This window comes from Nyctibius grandis, chromosome 2 (assembly GCF_013368605.1).
Source record: "Nyctibius grandis isolate bNycGra1 chromosome 2, bNycGra1.pri, whole genome shotgun sequence".
In the NCBI taxonomy this organism is placed as follows: Eukaryota; Metazoa; Chordata; class Aves; order Nyctibiiformes; family Nyctibiidae; genus Nyctibius; species Nyctibius grandis.
The window spans coordinates 103,219,636-103,238,140 of record NC_090659.1 but is presented as its reverse complement, the minus strand read 5'-3'; the positions used below and the strand labels follow the sequence as shown (position 1 = coordinate 103,238,140).

Sequence of the window (18,505 nt, the reverse complement as noted above, 5' to 3'; positions counted from 1 at the left end):
CATGTTTAGCCGGCTGTCGATCAGTACCCCCAGGTCTCTTTCCGCCAGGCCGCTTTCTAACCACTCTTCCCCCAGCCTGTAGCGCTGCATGGGGTTGTTGTGGCCAAAGTGTAAGACCCGGCACTTGTTCTTGTTGAACCTCATGCCGTTGGTCTCAGCCCATCTACCGTTATTGTCTTCACAATCACCTTGTAAGGTGAGGGCAAATTACGAGGTTATTACTGTTTAGTGTATGGATACAGAAAGCCAAAATAACCCAGACTGTGCAGTTATTTGGCTGTTTGGAGGGTGGCATGACCCTCTGAAGACCATAGGTGTCTATTGCCCATACAGTTGGGGTTCAGATAATCAGGTAGGATCAGCAGACACATCTGGGAGCAAAGGACCAATTGCTGTGCACTGCTGAGGACTGTTCTTAACAAGAGAAGGACTCAGGTTCTGGCAAGTCTGTGGCATGATTTACTCTAGACTAAGGTTAGAAGGAGAACACATGGGCTGGAGAAGATCCAAAGCATCTTCCACCTTTCCTCCAAGAAATATGACTTTGGGTGGATATTTCAACAAAGGAAGGTTTGAACCCAAGCAAGCTGATTCTTCAGAGAATCTGGATTGCCTGCAGGAGAGGCTGGAAAGGAAAAGTCAATCAAATTGCACTTTGTGTTATGAGTTTGCATTAGCCCAGGAGTCAGGAGCTGATAGCAGAGGGTGGTATTTGCTCTCTTGAGCTGCCACCCTAAAAACAATTATCTTACTCTCCTGCTAGTTAGAGGAATGCAAAGAGGACTGATTTGTCTCCGGTATGGATCAGGAGAAAGGAAAATGATTGATCCATGGAAGTGGACAGATGCTTAGAAGAGCAGCTGGCACAGTACAGATTCGTGGCAGGTGGCTGATGTGTAATCTGAAAGAAACCAATTAGGATGGATTGAGATAGATCAAAATCACCTTGGTGAAGGGACAGTATTGAAGACTCAGAGATTTTGGAGACAAGGAGACTCTGGGGCAGGATAGCTACTGTCTTTGTGAGAGAAAAAATCCCAGATTGCCCTATTTCATACATCTAGTGTGGGCTTTGGAGGTCTTTGATTAGTATTTTATAGCCCTTTACATAGCTATGATAGGGAGTGTTAATAGCTGCTATCAATCAGACCTGCAATCTCTTAAGTACCCTTCAGCTAGCTAAATGGTAGGAGCAATTAAATACCCCTCTGTGTGCCATGAGCTAGAAAAAATAGGAAGGTACTGTCTTGGTCAGGAGACTCCAATGCAAGGCCTGGAGAGCTCTCTGAGGAAGACTTGAGGGCTACCTCTGTGCAGTGGGGAGCCTGCAGGGCTCCTTGAGCTGCCTGTACTAAAGCCCATGTAGGGCAGCTCAGACAAAAATCCCAGCTCAGGCGTGAAGTCAGTCCAGCTGTCCTTAGGGACTGCATCCATCATGCCTGTCTTCGTCCAAAAAACCAAATGGTAGAAAACGCCTCAAAGTGAAATGCTTAAAAAAAACAGTCACTGTCCAGGGCAGAGTGCTGCTGTCCGCATGGTTTGTCACATCATGGGCTCCCTATCTCAATGTGGACGTCAGCGTCTTCTAGTTAGCACCAGTGGGAATTTGTGGCTGCTGCTTTGTGTTCCCAGTGACCTCTGTCTCTGGGAAGTAACAGAGCAAACCGTGGGACCCAAAGGCTGTAGCCGTGCTAGTGAACTGAACAGTGGGAGGGCCTCCAACGTTGCCCGTACTGCTGGACCGGAAGCACGCTCCTCAGCTCAGTGTCCACCTCTGCCAGCGTGTGCTCACCTAGAGGCTGTTCCCAAGGACCAGCATGGATGAGACCAGCCTGGTCTGTAGGGTAAGAGTTTACCCATATGGATATATGGATACCCATGCCTTGTCAGAGTGTGGTCCTTGGCTCACTTTATTCACTACTTTATGGCTGCTGCCAAGAGCCCTGGTTCTGGTGAGGGTCTGTAAGGAGCTGATCACTGGCTCTCCTGCCTGCCTCCCCAAGGCTGTGCCTGCCCTGTTCAACCACCTTCTTGGGTCCATTCCCCAGCACAGACATCTTTCTTCTCTGGAGAGCATGGACTAAAGCCTGTTGAAATGGAAGGCCTGTAGGGGAAAAAGGCGTAGGGGGAATTGTTTTGTACATAGTCAAACCATGACTTTTCCCCCTTATCTCAGTATCTGAATTACCTGAACCAATGTTGCCAACCCTTTTCCCAAATAGTTGCCTGAAGCAGGCACTTGACAAGAAAATTCTTGCTTGAGGCATTAATGTTTTATGACATTACAAACAAAGTAACACGAAGGAAAGCGTTGTGCATCCTTGTCTGCTGGCCGTGCTGCCAGCTCTGCTCGGCATTACCCAGCCTGTGGAAGTTCCTGTATACTCCAAGTATTTGCTGCAGACTTTACAGCTCTTTAACAAATTCATTGAATGGGGTGAGTGGGGAATGAGCAGCCACACACAATAAAACTCTGAGCTGAGCCTCTTTTTAGTTGACAGGCTGCAACAAATTTTTTCTTTAGAAGTCCCTCATACAAAATTCGAGTACGGGATATTACCAGATCTCATATTAATCCGAATCTTTCTGAAGATCTTTAAAATGGCCTTATAATCAATAATTGCACATGATTCTATTGAGAGGAGTTGAATTATACACTTCATGAATTCGTTGTTCAATAGAAAAGAAAAAGGAGTGTGTCTTCATAGCAAGTTAATATCCTCCAAAATTTGACTCCTCAAGACATAGTTGGGTAAATCCTTCTCACTTCTCTCAGCTTGAGAAGATATTTTATGCTTGTGATTGATTGTTTTTGTGTGCATGTTTGTTGCTCTTCTGTGTTATTCATAGCATACTGTCAATAAAGAAAAAAATGAGAGGACTGAAGGTTTGTCTAAGCTGACCCACTTTATAAAAAATGCATGGTTTCTATATTGAAAGATTTTCCTAGTACTTATACTGAAGTACTTGGCATTGGTATGTTCACTGCCAGTTAAATATGAAATTATAGGAAGTGTATAATGAAATCTGATTGAAATAAAGTCATCAGGGAGAGAAAAGATAACTGAATCTTATCCAGGAAAACAATCTCATATCCAGAAGTTGAAAATAAGAAGCTAAACATCTCCTGCAGTCCAAGCCTAGAGAATCAACTCTACAGTAAAAACCTGCATCCTAACTTGTAGAAATAGGTCACAGAAGTATAATAAAAAAGGAAACGGGAAGAACTAATGGCAGGAAATAGGACTGCAAACAAAGGAAAAAATATAGAGCGAAAATATAATGCTCAGTGTTTGTTATATCTGCCCTCCTAGTTCCTGTGCAAAGGCCTCAAAGATTCTCTATTTAATAGTTTAAGGCCAATCTTGTCTCCTTTAGCATATTGAAGATTTGCTAATTTAGGATTAAAGCTCTTGAAGCAGCTAGGATCAAAGCTTTTATAGCCAATATTGAAGTGCATATTTTAAATGCTTATAATTGCTAAATAGAAATTGATTTGACATATTATATGCATCATAACTTACAGCAGAGTTAATTAATTGGCAGTTACATTCCTTCCTAGGTAGCCTGTGGCACTTTTTTGATTAATTTTTAAACAAATTTAGTTCAGATTTCCTATTTCCTGAGCCTTTTTTTTTCCTCTCGCCTAAATAGGATGCACTGAAAAAATATTCGTGGGTCCTTTCTAGATTATAATGATTTTACATTTTATAAAAAATTAGTAAGGAAGTTGGACTCTACATCGAAGAGTAAATGGCTCTTTCAAATGAGAGAGATGAAAGCTACTGGCATTGCTCTGCGCCCTTGTCCTGAGTCACAAAGCAGCACAGCAAGTTGGGAGTCAGAGCCCAGCTTGAGTGTAGAAAAATGCAAGAGCTGAATTGGGGAACTGCGTCATTCCCCGACTGCAAATTCTCTGGTAACAGCCAGTTTGCTGGAAGCATTTCCAGTTTGGGACTTAGTGTGCTGCCCTCCCAGTGTACACCCATTAAAATACAGAGAGATTTGTCACTGATTTTAGCAAAGCATCATCTATATTGTGATAAACAATAACTGTTTCACATCTACAAATTTGCTTTTTTTTTCCTCTGGTTCAGATGGGCAGCTGGGTTTTATAGCTCTGATTTGGAATATTCAACAGCCCCTTGAAAATGTAACGTACAGAAATGTGCCACCTCCACAGGTCTCTTTTCAGGAACTTCAGGGGCACACATTACAATGAACATTTTGCAGTAAGAACATGTAGAGGTATTTTTCTCACACGAATGATTTGACAATGCCATTTCTCTGATAAAATGAACTTAAAATACCTTCAGCTTTATTTTTAACTAAGTTAAAACCAACTTCCCTCAAAATTGTCTCAGTAAGAATATTTTAAATAACTTGTAACAAAAATTCCACTGACACACTCTTGGTGTATCTACCTCTGTAAATAATATCACCTTTCAGGACTTAAAAATAACTTCATTTTCACTAATTGAAGATTTTCCATTTGTCTGTTTTCTTTTTGGGAAGAGAACAATTCTTCATTTGGGTTTGGTTGGGTTTTGAGACTGTAATGTGTGTTTTTGTGAAGAGCAGTTCCTATGGTAAGACCGTCACTTTTTGAAAGCGATGATCAGTCTGCAGTGCTCTGAAGCCCAGGTTCACAAGGAGGGAAAATTAGCCTTTATAAGCAATTTAAAGCTCCATGTTCTCTGGATTTATCAATTTATTGCATAATATCTCTGTTAATTATTTCTCTGTAGGTTGGGGAAAGGCCTGCAAAAGATGAATTTTGCCCTCCCCCATATACTCACTACGAGGTCCCACCAAGTTTTTATCGATCTGCTATGATACTCAAGCCACAGTTAGGACTGGGTGCAGTGTCCAGGTTACCATCTGCAAAAAGCAGGATTCTGATTGCAAGTCAAAGATCCTCAGGGAGCTGTCTCCATCAGCAAGGAGAAATCACGAGCACTCCCAGCCTCTATCATCCTGATGCTTCAGGTAAAGTATGAACTTTCTTTTCTTTCCTTTGAGTGTAGTCACCAATAAGATTGTTTTTTTCAGCCAGAAATATCACAAAATGAGCAACATCTTAACCGGATAGTACAAAGCTCCAACAGCACTCTTTGAGGTGTGTCTTTTTATCGTGAGGCGAGGCTGACTAGGGAGTCTGGGACTTTCACAAAGGTTGTTTAACAGGTCATTGCCAAAGAAGGAGAATCAATTTCAGTAATAATTCTCACTGTGCTCTTTTTTATCTTCCTCCTCCTTGTAAATGCCTGGAAAATCCTTGCTTTTGTCCTGTGGAAGATAATGGGACATTTTCTTCCATCAGGAAGACCCTGTCATTCAATCTGAATATGACGTTCCCCACCATGTTGTGCTCTGAGAGCCTGCACAGTGTTCAGATGTGCCAGCAGAGACCTTGATTCTCTGAAGCCCTGGTATACACCTCTTTGGAGACAACATTTCTAATACCTTTTTCATCCCAGCTGCTGCCCAGCTCAGCATGACCCTGAGCAGAATTAGAGGGGAGGGAAAAGCAAGAGAAGAGTCAGAAGGAGAAGTGTGCGATGCCACAAGGTAGAGATAATAATTACTTCTATAGGGCACTCCTTGGTAGCCTGGAAAAGCCTGGATGTTTTAACAACATGCATTAAGCAAGTTCAGAGACAACTGAAATCAGTCATTGCCAGCGTGAAACATAGCAGCTGCCTACAAGTCTGCAGAGATTTTTAAAACATAGTCATAAGGGATAAAAGTAAGGAATGACTTAGGGTCATATGGTCCCTCCTCTTGCCCCAGGATGGGTTTCCTTCTGATATATGTTTATTTAACCTGTTCATGAAAGACTATTTATAAAAACTTTCAGTATGAGATCCTGCAGCCTCTGAAAGCAAAGTTAAAAGATTTCTCTAGTGTTTCCCTTTGTTGCAATTTACTTCCTTTCTATCTGGAGTGGATGTGGGGTCTTCTCCTCTTTGCTGGTATTTGAAAACTATTGCTCTCTCTCCCCAGTGTCCATTTCTTCATACTATGCTGCAGAAGAAATTTAGAGGTGGAATGGAAATGGGTCAGAGTGTCTCGACTTACCCTGAGAGAACAGTACCAGTCAGTAATACAGGTTGCCAGGATTTGGGGGTTATCAGAGAATCAAGGTTCTCTGTAACACAGTGCCTCTTGCCACTATCCATTACTATTTGACCCTGCATCTGGAGTTTATGTACATTAATACCATTATCAGAAGCTGACCAAGCTCAGCTGTGTGTGACTTCTGAGACACTCCAAGCTGACACACTGGACAGTAAATACCAGTTCAGCCCTATTAAGTTGAGTTCAGTCAGCACTGAACATGGGAATACAGGTGCAGAGAGTGATTGGATCATATTTTCCATTTAAATGAAACTGCAAGAGGCTGCAAGTTCAGGATATGAGTAGGGTTAGCGGTTGAGTAACAGGAGCCAGACTGGGACATACATACATATGAGAGGAATATATGAACAGGACCTATTAACAAATCCAGTCTTTTCTGATCCTCAGAAATGAACGTTGCCTTGATTTTTATTCATCCAGCTTAATTATCCTGCATAATTGATGACTGGAGACATGTCTTTTCCTTAGCCATTTTTTATCCATATAGGAACTTGTCTTGTATGTATTAATTTACTGTCTTTCTATATTATGTGACATTCTAAATCTAAACAGTATCAGCCTATCAGTCCTATTTATTGTCTGTATCCTGACTTTAAAAATACCAGTGAAAGAGAAGTAAACATGAGGAAATTGTTCTAGCTGTTAGTGCGATTCTTAGTCCACTAAAATTCCTATTTCCTAGAGTTCTCCTGTTTCTCAAAAGTTGGGGTTTTTTGATCTTATCACCGATTATTTCTTGGACTTTGTCTGCTTTGGAAGTCAAATTTAATTCATGGCTCTCCATAATTTCCTTCCTACAACTGTTATTTTGTTTATTTCTCTCTAGTCTATTGATACCTCGCTGATTCAAAGATGATATTAAAGATAACTCATGGTAGTCTGATAATCTGTCTGCCATCTCTTTCAGGATCCTGAAGTGTGTCTCATCTGGTCTTTGGGCTCTAACTGTTTTTATTGATTTTAAATTACCCAAGACTTGTTCTGGAGAGGTTGCTAATATCTCTAGTTTTTCACTGTCCACCCCAGGACACATTGTTTTCACTTCTGGCATCTCACCTTCCATTTTCCTTGCGAGATGGAGAACATGTTTAATTTTTCTGCAACGTCTTGCTCTGTTGCAAAGTATTTCCCATTGCTCTCTGTTGATTCAGTGCCTCCCCTTATTGATCTGTCATGTGTTTCTGATACCTTATATTAGTTACTTTACATTCTTTTATTTTTGGCATTTTATTTCCCAACTGTCCATTCAAGATTGGCTTATAATCACCTTTTCCTTATACAAAGCCTTTTTCCTTTTATACCTCAAATGACTTAATCTTTCAGCAACGTATAACTGCATAAGTCAGCATACCAGTCTTTTAGTCTTTAACAATTTCTGTTAAAAAGAATGAATCGCTCATGTAAGAGGCTCAAGTGACAGCAGACAGGACGAGGCTGGTGTAGGAGTGGAAGGGCAGCAGAGAACTGGTTCCTGTGGCTGTGTCCACACTGGTGCACAAATGCAGACCAGCGATGGGTCCCTGGTTGCCATGGAGGGGCTGGATGGGACAGCAACCCCTGGCATGCCAGAGCTGGTGTGAGGCTGGCTGTTGGGGCCCAGAGCAGGGTCAGGCACCATCCCACCCATTGTTTTAAGGTACCCAACACCATTTTCAGCTTTCTGTCAACCACTTTCCCTTAATTTGGCAGTTAGTTGTGGTATTAAACTTTAATCTGTGTTACTGGCTTTGATGCAATATTTAAGAAACAAGATTAAACATAGCTTCGATAGAGTCATATTTACAAATACAAGCAAATGAAATGCATGAGCGTATGGTCAGCATACTGGAAGCGGAGCTGGTAAGCCCCTTGCTCACGCGTTTTGTGGGGTGTGAGGGCTTGTCTGACTGCAGCAAAAGCAGATGGGTACTAGGAGATATTTTTCTCTCAAGGATACCAGTCCTGCCTTCAAGACTGCTAATCAGCCTGTTTTGCAGTTCGATTCTGAGCTTTTAATCCAGTTTCTAATCCTAGTGATTTCAGTCTTGCCCTGGGGTAATGGAAGCAGAAGGATCTAACCAGTTGCCATCCCATGACAAAGTGTAAGGTACCATGGAGGCTTTTAAACTGAAACCGTCATGGCACAGTATCAAGGACAGCAGCAGTGCCTCATAATGAGGATTTTATTCCCTTTTGCCATGCCATTCATAATGTAGCAGTCTGCTTAAGCAGCACTGATAAGCTGAGTGGTTTGGCCCGTGTATAACACTAATACTCATAAAACTGACTAAAGTAATTGATAATTAAATCCCTGAACTGCTGTGATAGACTGGAAGTACTGCAAGTACATTAAGGGGTTTGTTAGTTTTAAGACACGCCAAGTAGAAGGTAAAATAATAATGAGTGATCCCACAAGTGTGATGCCTAAAATGTGACTGGAGCAGTGATCCTACTTCATTTGTAGGACATGGCACACATGCATTGGCACTGGCTGCAAGTTCCTTATTAAGCACTGCTGCTCCTTAGGTGATGCTTTACACCAGATGATGGGTCAGGCAAGCAGCCTGACTGTAAGTAAAAGCGTTCTGCACCGTAGGTAAGATAGGAAGTCATTGAATCATGGTGTATTTAAAGGTGCAATAGTGTGTCCAAAAGCTTAACATTTGTTTATTTTATGTAAATTGACTTTGCTCTTTCTGTGGGAAACTTCTAATTCAAAATAAGCATTGAAGGGTACCGTGTCTATAACATATAAATTATGAATGTTTTCCTTGGTTATAAAGACTTCATGGAGCAAGTGTGTTAGGATTTGCATTAATTAGCTGATTATTTTGGTGGGATTAGTGTCTGATTTTGAAAGGTATAACAGATCTTATCATTAAAATTTCACTTAATTCTACTCATTAACTTCACTTAATTCTACATTTTTTGGTAGTATTTATGGTATTTTTTTCTCAAAGAGTGAATTAATGGAATGTTGTTTCCTTACCACCACTCTGTGCATGAAATTTGCCAGTGCTGAGGCTCTAGCAGTTCCTCTCATTTCTAAGCAAGTCAACTCTTGTTAAAGATACAATTGATATATAAACAGGACAGCAATGTTTCTGATTACTCAGACACACAGAGATATATGCATTTATTTCTGTCTTTGCATATGTATAATGTATTCCATCGTGAATGCTACAATATGTCTACAGCTTTCTCCTGGTAGGAAAGCTTTGCTTTCATGTTTATTCTCATGAATACCTAATACTTCAACAAATAAATGAGGTTTGATGGTAGAAAAGGGGTTTTGAGGTTACTTTCTGAAATGTTGCATTACTGCTGCTCCAGCTGTGTGCTTATTTTATAGGTTTGCAGTCTTGGATTTGCAGTACTTGGATTTGAGCTGGCAAACTTCTTAATCGTTTAAGGAAAGGGGTGACAAGGGGAAAATTCAGAGAGGAAAATATTCTCTATCCTCCACTAATTTGCAGTGTTTTCAGTTGGCACTCTCTGCTTTCTTTGGGAGAGCAATCCAACGGTATTTCATAAAGAAAAATTAAGTGCTTCAAAGGGAGACACACAGTTCTTCATCAGAGTTTTGCGAAGGACATTGTCACCATACTCGAGACTTACCAACAATTATTGTGTCTTCAAAAAACCAAAAGGCATTGTATGAGAAGGGTTGTCTGTATGACTGTTGTACCAAATTGTCAGTCACAAGAACAGTATCAGTAACGATTTGGGTGCAGCAGCAGGCAAATGCTTCATACCCTACCTCCTCCCAGGCAAGAGCCAAGCATCATCGCTGGCTGGGCACTCACAGTGCTTCTGAGCAGCCGATGAGTAGCAGCTGGGTGGATGAGATGTGGCTGCGATGCACACAGGAGTGTTCTTGCTGCTCTGGGCTTTCCGTGGAAAGCACAGTGAGTGTGGCTCAGGCACTGACAATTCCTGTGCTGGATGTTTCTGTGAGATGCTGCTTCTTTGCACGTCAGCTGCAGAGTGAACATGGACATTTGCAGTTTGAATGAAACACGAGCTGACAAATTCTTGGGGTGATGAGAACGTGCTAACCAGCCTTGGGTTGCCTGGGAGCTGTGAAGGCACAGAGCAGCTTTCTGGGGCTTTTAAGTCTGAATCAGGAGGAGATGAGCATTTCCTACCATATGACGGTGGACTGGCCAATCAGAAATTCATGTTCAACAGTGACAACTGTTTTGCCTTTGGAACTGAACTGTCACAGGCTTGACAGTATTTGGGTGAGAGACCATCAGGGGAGCTGGACACAACCTGCTTACTGCTGTTTAGGTGTAAATCATTAAAGCCTCTGTTTTAAAGCCCCTTTCCTCAGTTCTTGTTCAGAGAGAAGTCATTATGTCTATAACAGGGAAACCACAAAGGCAGTGGCAACAGAATAGGTTTCTTTCTTACTTGCACGATTTGTTTTTAATCTGCAAAGATATCAACGATTGGGTTAACTCTGCGGTGGGTTAACTCTGCTTGTATTATCTCTGACTAATTCAGTGGCCTTGCAGGTAACTTCTTTGCCCCAGATTCCCCGATACGAAATGAGAATAGTGATGTTCAGAGCATCCTATAAAAGAAAGTGAGTTTTCTGAGAGAAATTGACACCTAAATGATTAAAGTTTTGACGGAAATGCTGGAGCAGGCTCCTGACAGGAACTGTGGACCTGTGGAGAAGTCTGTTCCTGAAGGATGGGAAGGACTCACATTGGAGAAGTTCATGGAGGACTGTCTCTCGTGGGAGGGACCTCACACTGGAGCAGGGAAAGAGTGTGAGGAGTCCTCCCCCTGAGGAGGAACAGCAGAGACAGTGTATGATGAACTGACCACAACCCCCACTCCCTGTCCCCCTGTGCCGCTGGAGGGGAGGAGGTAGAGACAACAGGGAGTACAGTTAAGACCAGGAAGAGGGGAGGGGTGGAGGAAGGTGTTGTAAGGTTTGGTTTTATTTCTTATTATCCTACTCTGATTTGATTGGTAATAAAGTAAACAAATTTCCCCAAGTCAAGTCTGTTTTGCCTATGGCAGCAATTGCTGAGTGATCTCTCCCTGTCGTTTTCTTGACCCACGAGGCTTTCGTTATATTTTCTCTCCCCTGACCAACTGAGGAGGGGAGTGATAGACCGGCTTTGATGGGTACCTGGCATCCAGCCAGGGTCAACCCACCACGGTATAAATAGAGAGCAACTTTCATGTGACTTCTCTGTGAAATCTGAAATAGGCTTTAGCTGAAATGAATGAAAATTTAGAAGAAAGGAGTTACACAGATATGTTCTTATGAAAAAGAATAGCAGTTCAAGACTCCAGTTCCGCTTGCGATTCAGCGATCCTTCGCAAGCCTTTGTTTTCTTGTGGTGGGGTTTTTCGTTGTTTGGGTTTCTTTTGATAAGCATTTCCATCAAAACTTTAATAATTGGTGTCATTTTCTCTTAGCTCACTTTCTTTTATAGGATGCTCTGAACGTCATTATTCTCATTTCATATTGGGGAATCTGGGGCAAAGAAGTTACCTGCAAGGTCACTGGATTAGAGATAATGTGCACGGAGATGCGATTCACGTGCTGTGGGGATGCATAAGAAGTCTAGCTCAGACTTCTCTTAAGGGTCCCCAGGCACATCTGGTTTGTGTCAATCAGTCACCACCTCAAAATGTTTTCGTGTTTCTAGATGGGAACAGCTTGAAGTGTCATAGAAAATCGCTTGTGTGCCGTACAGACAACAATACTGAATTCTATAATTAGCTTCAGGCAGTGAGGCAGCTGGGAAGATTTTTTGCCAATTTTTTAAGCTTATTTTGGCAGATATTTATTAAAATGAAAGCTGCTCATTAAAATAACTTTTGTTTTGAACTCCTAGGTCTTGTTTGCAGGAGCGCTTCTATACTTCTAAGAAACAGAAATAACGAAAGAACATCCATCGTAAAACTTGATGATATTTAGAACAGAAAATACATACAATAGGCTGATGTCTTATGTATTTTAATGAGAAAGAAAACACAAAATGACTTAGCCTTAAGGATCTGAATGCATCCCTAATAAGGATAATGTCCTGCCTCCAGGTCCTCATGGTACAGAAGAGCTGGATTACAGAGAAGAGAAGCAAAAAATAATTTAAGGATGATGATGAGTTCAAGATACAAAATATTGTGAGTTCAGGGGGAATTTGAATTGAAGTCACAAACTGGAACACACACAGAAGCGTGAGAAAATCCACTGAATCCTCTGCCCAGTTCTGGCAGAATGATTTTGAAGCAAAGATATTGACGGCTGGGCAATTTGTTACCACAAACCTTCTGGTTTTGAGGAAATTATTCTTCTTCAGTGACATCCATGGTGCTTGGTGCACTACAGGCTGCAGATGCTTGGTCACACAGTGATGCAGGTAATGGACAGCTGGGGGCTCGGTGTGGGCATCCCTGCAGTTAAGCTGGGGACGTGGGAGTCCCCAGGTGAACCTCACTTTCCTAAGGCAAGCGCATTTCAAATGTTTTTTAAACAAAACCATTTCTAACCACTTTCCCCCCACCCCCACCCCAGTGGAATTTCCCCTATTCTGCTGCAGAAAATCTGTGATATTTATAGCTTTTTGCTGTAAAATGGAAATATTTCTTCCTGTACCTCAATTTTCAGAGGTTCTTAGGAAAAAGGAATCTTGACTCTTAGCTTGTGTAGTGCAGGCCTGCTGGTCCATTTTTTGGTAGCGTGTAAAACCTACAAGACACAGTCCCATACCTTCTTCCTGCTGCCACTGACCTGGGTAGGTTCCTAGCTCTTGCAGCCGCTTGCCACAGGTACTCACCTCTGCTTCAAATCTGGAGTCTGCCTGGGCTTGGTCCTGTCACCGATGCAACACAAGGAGTATTTTGCACGCCTTGACTGAGTTGTGTGCCTTTTATCACATGCAGTTGCCCTCGTGTAATTAGTCCTTTAGGTAGCTGGCAAAGCTGATGTTTTGCCATACCCAACTGCTAGCAAGCGTGTGACTGTGCAGCCAGCTGGGTAAGCAAGATGGTCTGGCCCATCTAAAATATTGCTAAAGTGTTTGTATCAGCATTGGTGGGGGCATGACGAGTCTGATTGCGGAAGGGAGAAAGCACAGGATTATCCTTCCATGGTAGAAGTGCGGCTTTACACTGGCATAGGCCGATCTGAGTCCCGCCATGCAGCAGTTGTTAATGCAAGAAGACTTTAGTCCTCTCAAATAGAGATATTCTGTCCGAAAGATGATTAGCATGTCATTTCCAGCATTTGGGACTCTTAAAGCCTTTCACTGGACACCTTTTCTTGTTCCTACATGAAAATCAGTTAACATGATTCACACTAATTGTAAGCTGTGTTGATAGCATTGAGGGAAACGTTGAAATTAGGTTCTGCAGTACTCTGCTGCAGAGTCATTTTGATATGATGGGAGTGTCCCCAGCAGTGGAAAGGGAAGACATCTGTCTTGATGGTGCTTTAAACCATAAACCAGCTATAACAGATCACTGTCAAAGCAATGCTGCACGAGCCTAGCAGTAAACTGACAGTAAACATCAATGCTTAACTGTTCTCCATGCTAATGTGCCTGCACTGCTCTTCACCTGCACCTGGAGCCCACAGCTACCTCTGAGCCCATCTTCACATAGTTCAAATGAAGCCAGATTCAGTATCAGAATCAAAATTGTCCCTGTTGGTGCCAAAAAAGTGAATGGGGATTTTAACAGTTTTTTATTACACACTGTAGGTATTTGTTATTTTCATTTGTATTACTCTCCACAGCATGTCCTCCTCTGCGCTGGTAGAGGTGCTGCAGTCAGACATCCATCTCCTTGTATCTTAATAAAGGCCTCAACTTGTGAAAAGTGGGTACAAAAATGCATTTTTAAAAGTGTGTAGTATGTAAATTATTTCATTTGTTGAGCAAGGAGTATTTTTGATGTGTTTATAGGAACATATTTCATAAGATAACAAAACTCTTTTTAGCTTGGTGTTACACATATTTCTCTTTGAAAAAAAAAAGGCTTAGTTTTGTTAAACAAAGCTTAGTATTATTATTGTGATGAGGTACACAACTATCTTTCAAAATCCCCATAACATTTTTCTACTCAAAGGAGTTAGTCTTGTTTTCTATAAAGTGTCCTCAAAGTGTAATGCTTCATTAAAATTAATAAGGCTGTGACCTACATAGTTTACAAAAGAATTAAATACTGTAATAATATGAAGATCATATTCTTACTGTGCAGTTAATTTCTATTTTTCCTTTATATTATGAATGTTCACTTCTTCCTTTGAAATATGTGTCAGGCTAATGCACAAATAGTGTTCACCAAATAAAAATGGAAAAAAGATGACTTTGTGGCCTTTTCTGGCAGAATATGTTGGTAGTTTTAATGCTGCCTTGTCTCCTAACCCATGGGTCCTAATGACTGGCTAAACACTCTAGCATCAGCTTTTGGAGAACTTTCTTAATTTTTTTTTTTAATATATATTTTTACTGCTCAGGATTCCACAAGGAACAGGAATCTGATATTGCTAAACCTACAAAGAAAAGCTCTGTCCAAATTTTATGTACAGTTGAGGTCCCAATCCACTTGGTATCCAAACCTTCCAGTCAAAAGCAAATTCTAATCTTTAGTCCTTGAAGACAATCCTGCCATGTTCATGGACCTTTGGTCCATGAAGACTATTTGAGGCATTTATGGACTTATGTTCTGGATTCATCTAGAAAAGTTCACCTAAGCAAGAGCAGCAGAATATGGGTTAGGACACAAGCTAGAGACAGATGACCAATTAGTAGTTACCACAGACAGACATAGTAGCTGAACTACTGTTGTTGCCTGACTTCATCTGTTATAAGGCTACTATTGACAGTTGTCTGCGACTTGGTTGATGATGAACCATCACATAGGTTGATGGTTTATAGTAAGAAGTCCATCAGTGGAAATGGCAGGTGGAATGTTAAAAAGTACAATTTACAGGTCACGTCCTTGTTCCCAAGCTTGGTGCAAGAAAACGGCATTTTCTTTTCGCAAAATTTGAAAGAAAGACTTCAAAGAAGTGTTTTCTTTGATGGAATACAAAGAAGTCCTGTGTCCTTGAAGAGGATTGTTGGCGTTCTACAATAATTTCCAAAATTGGAGGCGATGTGTAGCGTGGTTGTCTCTGTGTATGAGTTTCTTTTAATTGGCACATAACAAATGTGAAATTAGAAAGTGATACAGCATAAAAGAAGATAACATTAAAAAAAATCTTAGCAGACTTGAACTATGTTACTTTGCTGGAAGTTTGAGTTGTGCCTCATGGGTCCTTGCTGCATTTCATGGTTTAAAAATTATTGTGACGTGTAATTGTTCCACAGAACTTCTTTTTAGTGGAGCAAAGAATAAGGCATCACTGCAGTTTGAGCAGCCATTAAAACTTGTATTCAGTCTTTCTACTGACTTTATGTAGCTGGGTGGTACAGGTAATGGTCGGTATATCCCAGTTTAGTTTATTTAATAAAAATGTCTTTCTTTTTCCTTCTTTCAGCTGATCTTAAGAAAGGCTCATGTCCAAGTGCTGCCAAGTCAAATCTCCTCAAGCCCTGCCAGTCTGGACTTCGTCCTCCAGGTTATTCACGGTTGCCAGCAGCTAAGCTGGCCGCATTTGGTTTTGTCAGGAGCTCAAGCGTATCCTCTGTCTCCAGCAACCAGTCAAATGACAGTGCTCAGAGTGATCAAAGCAGGACAACCAACCGTAAGTCCAAAATGTGGCCTTCTTTCTGGGGGGATATTAAATAGATATATTCCATGACTGTCCAGACTGGAGTTTGCATCTAATTTAGGACTAATGTAATCTGTGCAGCACTGACTAATCTCTTCTGTGCCACTGAATTGTAGGTTTGGTATCTTGATTTTTCAGTGTATTTTTTAAAATATTATTAATAATAAGTGAATAGGTGCTGAATGTATATTGCATATGGAAGGGGCTGGTTTCCTTGCTGCAGAGAAAGTCACATTAAGAGTGAACCTGGGGCATTTTTGTATTTTGTTTTTACTTAGAATATCCCTTCTTACAAGATGAAGTCAGTAAATAATCACAGTAAACTGTGTTTGGTAAGTACGTTGCAGCCATGTAGAACGGTTTAGAACAAAGGTTATCTAAAATGAGCAACACAGTCTTTCTCATCTGCTTTTCTTCTGCCTCTTAGTATGCAGTGTAATAAACTTACTTTAGAAAATTAATCAAATAATGCCAGTGATATGAAAGGGATCAGAACTGATACTGTAGCTATTGTCTCATGTACCAGACTTGGAAGGATCCTGTGGCAGAAATGTCATTTCGAATCCTATTTTCTGTAACGACTGTTAATTTTATTAAGTACAAAATAATACCCACGCGATTGCGCAGTCCTTGGGAAATATGCGCATGCCCTGGGCTCAGAGCAGAAAGGGGGATTGAGGGATTTTCATGCCTGTTTTTCTTTGAAGACTGGATTGAGTCTGAACTGTGTCAATATGAAAACAAGTGGTGTCAGCCTGGGAGGGGTACAGACAGGGAGGACCAGGTTATATGAATTGCTGTAGGAGACAAGATGCTGAAGGCTCCTAAATCTTTCAGTGTTTGTATTAATTTGAAATGAATTAAAATAAATAAAATTAAAATAGTTAAAAAACCCTAGGGATTTTCTCCTTCGCCTTTTATATGGGGTAATTGAAATGCCAAAGACTAATGTGTCCAGGAACTTCTAACTTTTCCAATACCCCCAAACATATGCTTGTATCCTGTTTTACATTTGGACTAATAGCTCATTTCTGTTTATTTCCTAATAAACTTTACTTTTATGGTAGGCAACCTCTTTTGCTTTGAGCTTTTACCCTACATTTACGCCTTTGGAAAGCTTTTCCTTTTTATGGTGTAATCTTTTTTTCTTTGGCTACATAAAGCCTTTGTTAGGGACAGAATTACCTGATTTCTGATTAGATCTAAGCTACATCTCTGCAAGAAATGTTCTTGTCTAGCAATTTCAGGGTGAATTAATATCAGTAGGTACAGCACTATCCTTGAACACAGTGGATGTATACAGGTTCATACAACTGAGAATTCTCTAAAAGGCAAATACTCCAAACTCTGGAATCTGAGTCAACTGATTTCCATTCAAAAACTGTGGAAGAAGCATTAGTAATCTCAGACTCAGAAAGTTACATCTAACTCTTTATTCCTCTTAAAAGAAGCTGAATTCATTTGTATCTTCTGCTGTATTTTTATAGTATATTTGTACATTAAGCCCATAAAAACTGAAACCATATTCCAGTCACTAGAAGGATGTGGAATATTTGGTGCCTACATTTTGTTCCAGCCCACTTGGTTGAAAATGGTAACCCTCTTTAATGTTAGGGTTAGGATTTTGTGACCAACTCGTGCATGTGGCAAGAATGGTTTTGAATGGATATGAAAATTACCTGGGGGAAGTGTTCTGCTTGTACAAATTTGTGTGGAGACGAGCTCAGCCTGTCACCTGATGAAAATTAGGACTTATAATTTCTGCTCTTGCCAACAAGTTAGATAGCTCATCTAAGCAGCTATCTTGTTTCCCTCCATCTCCATGGGAGGGCAAGAGAATGAGCACCTCCCGATGGTCATCTCTCTTCCATGGTTCCCGTGACATGCACAGCTGTCCAGCCCAGAAGTCTTTTATTTGTCTTTAGTTCTAAATGGATAATGCTTCCCCTGGACCAGGGTGAGAGAGGAAGAAGGTGTGTTGCCAAGGGAGTGAGTGGACATGCCATGTTTAGGGTGTCAGCCCTCGGGTAGGTCATCACACAAGAAGACACCTAATATCACCTGGTTTCTTTGGTTTAAAGGCAACACAACTCCCGTTCATCACTCCTGATAGGACAGATAGATATGGAAAAAAGTTTCCTTACTGTTGAATTATTAACTTTCATAGAATGTTATCAGTGTGAAACTGCATCATCTTTTTCTATTTATAGTCTATGTGCCAGCAAGAGTTAAATTAGTTGCCCACCACCCAGGGAGCACAAATCAGTTGCCTTCCGTTCTACCACAGCTTATTTAACAAAGATCAGCAGAGCACTTCAACACGCATGGAAAGTAACCCAGGAGTGGATGTAGGGAAGAAGTATTGGCTCAGGGATCTTAGCATGATGTATTATTTCTTCCCTTCACTGCCTGCTGGAAGAATGGTTTTATTTAAATTAAATAAATAGCTGATTCTGTAGTTACTACCTGAGATCATGTCTTTGACTAAATCAAACTTACTAGAGGGCAGGGTAGAGTTTTACTGTTAATTTTCTAGCTCAGTAGGGTAGAAAATGCAAAATGATCTAGCTTTAGAAATCTTCAAAGATGTATGATAACACAATTTTCTATTTAAGCAGCATCTCTGCATGTCAGGGA

General features: G+C 40.9%; 1 protein-coding gene across 1 annotated transcript in view; it reads left to right on the top strand.

Moving 5' to 3' along the window:
* Positions 1-18,505, top strand: part of MTUS2 (microtubule associated scaffold protein 2) — a 210,944-nt gene that overhangs the window by 4,196 nt on the left and 188,243 nt on the right. The window contains exons 2-3 of the mRNA XM_068395195.1: positions 4,749-4,989; positions 15,635-15,841. Coding sequence (XP_068251296.1) covers positions 4,749-4,989; positions 15,635-15,841 — 448 coding nt within the window. The remainder of the gene's footprint in view (positions 1-4,748; positions 4,990-15,634; positions 15,842-18,505) is intronic.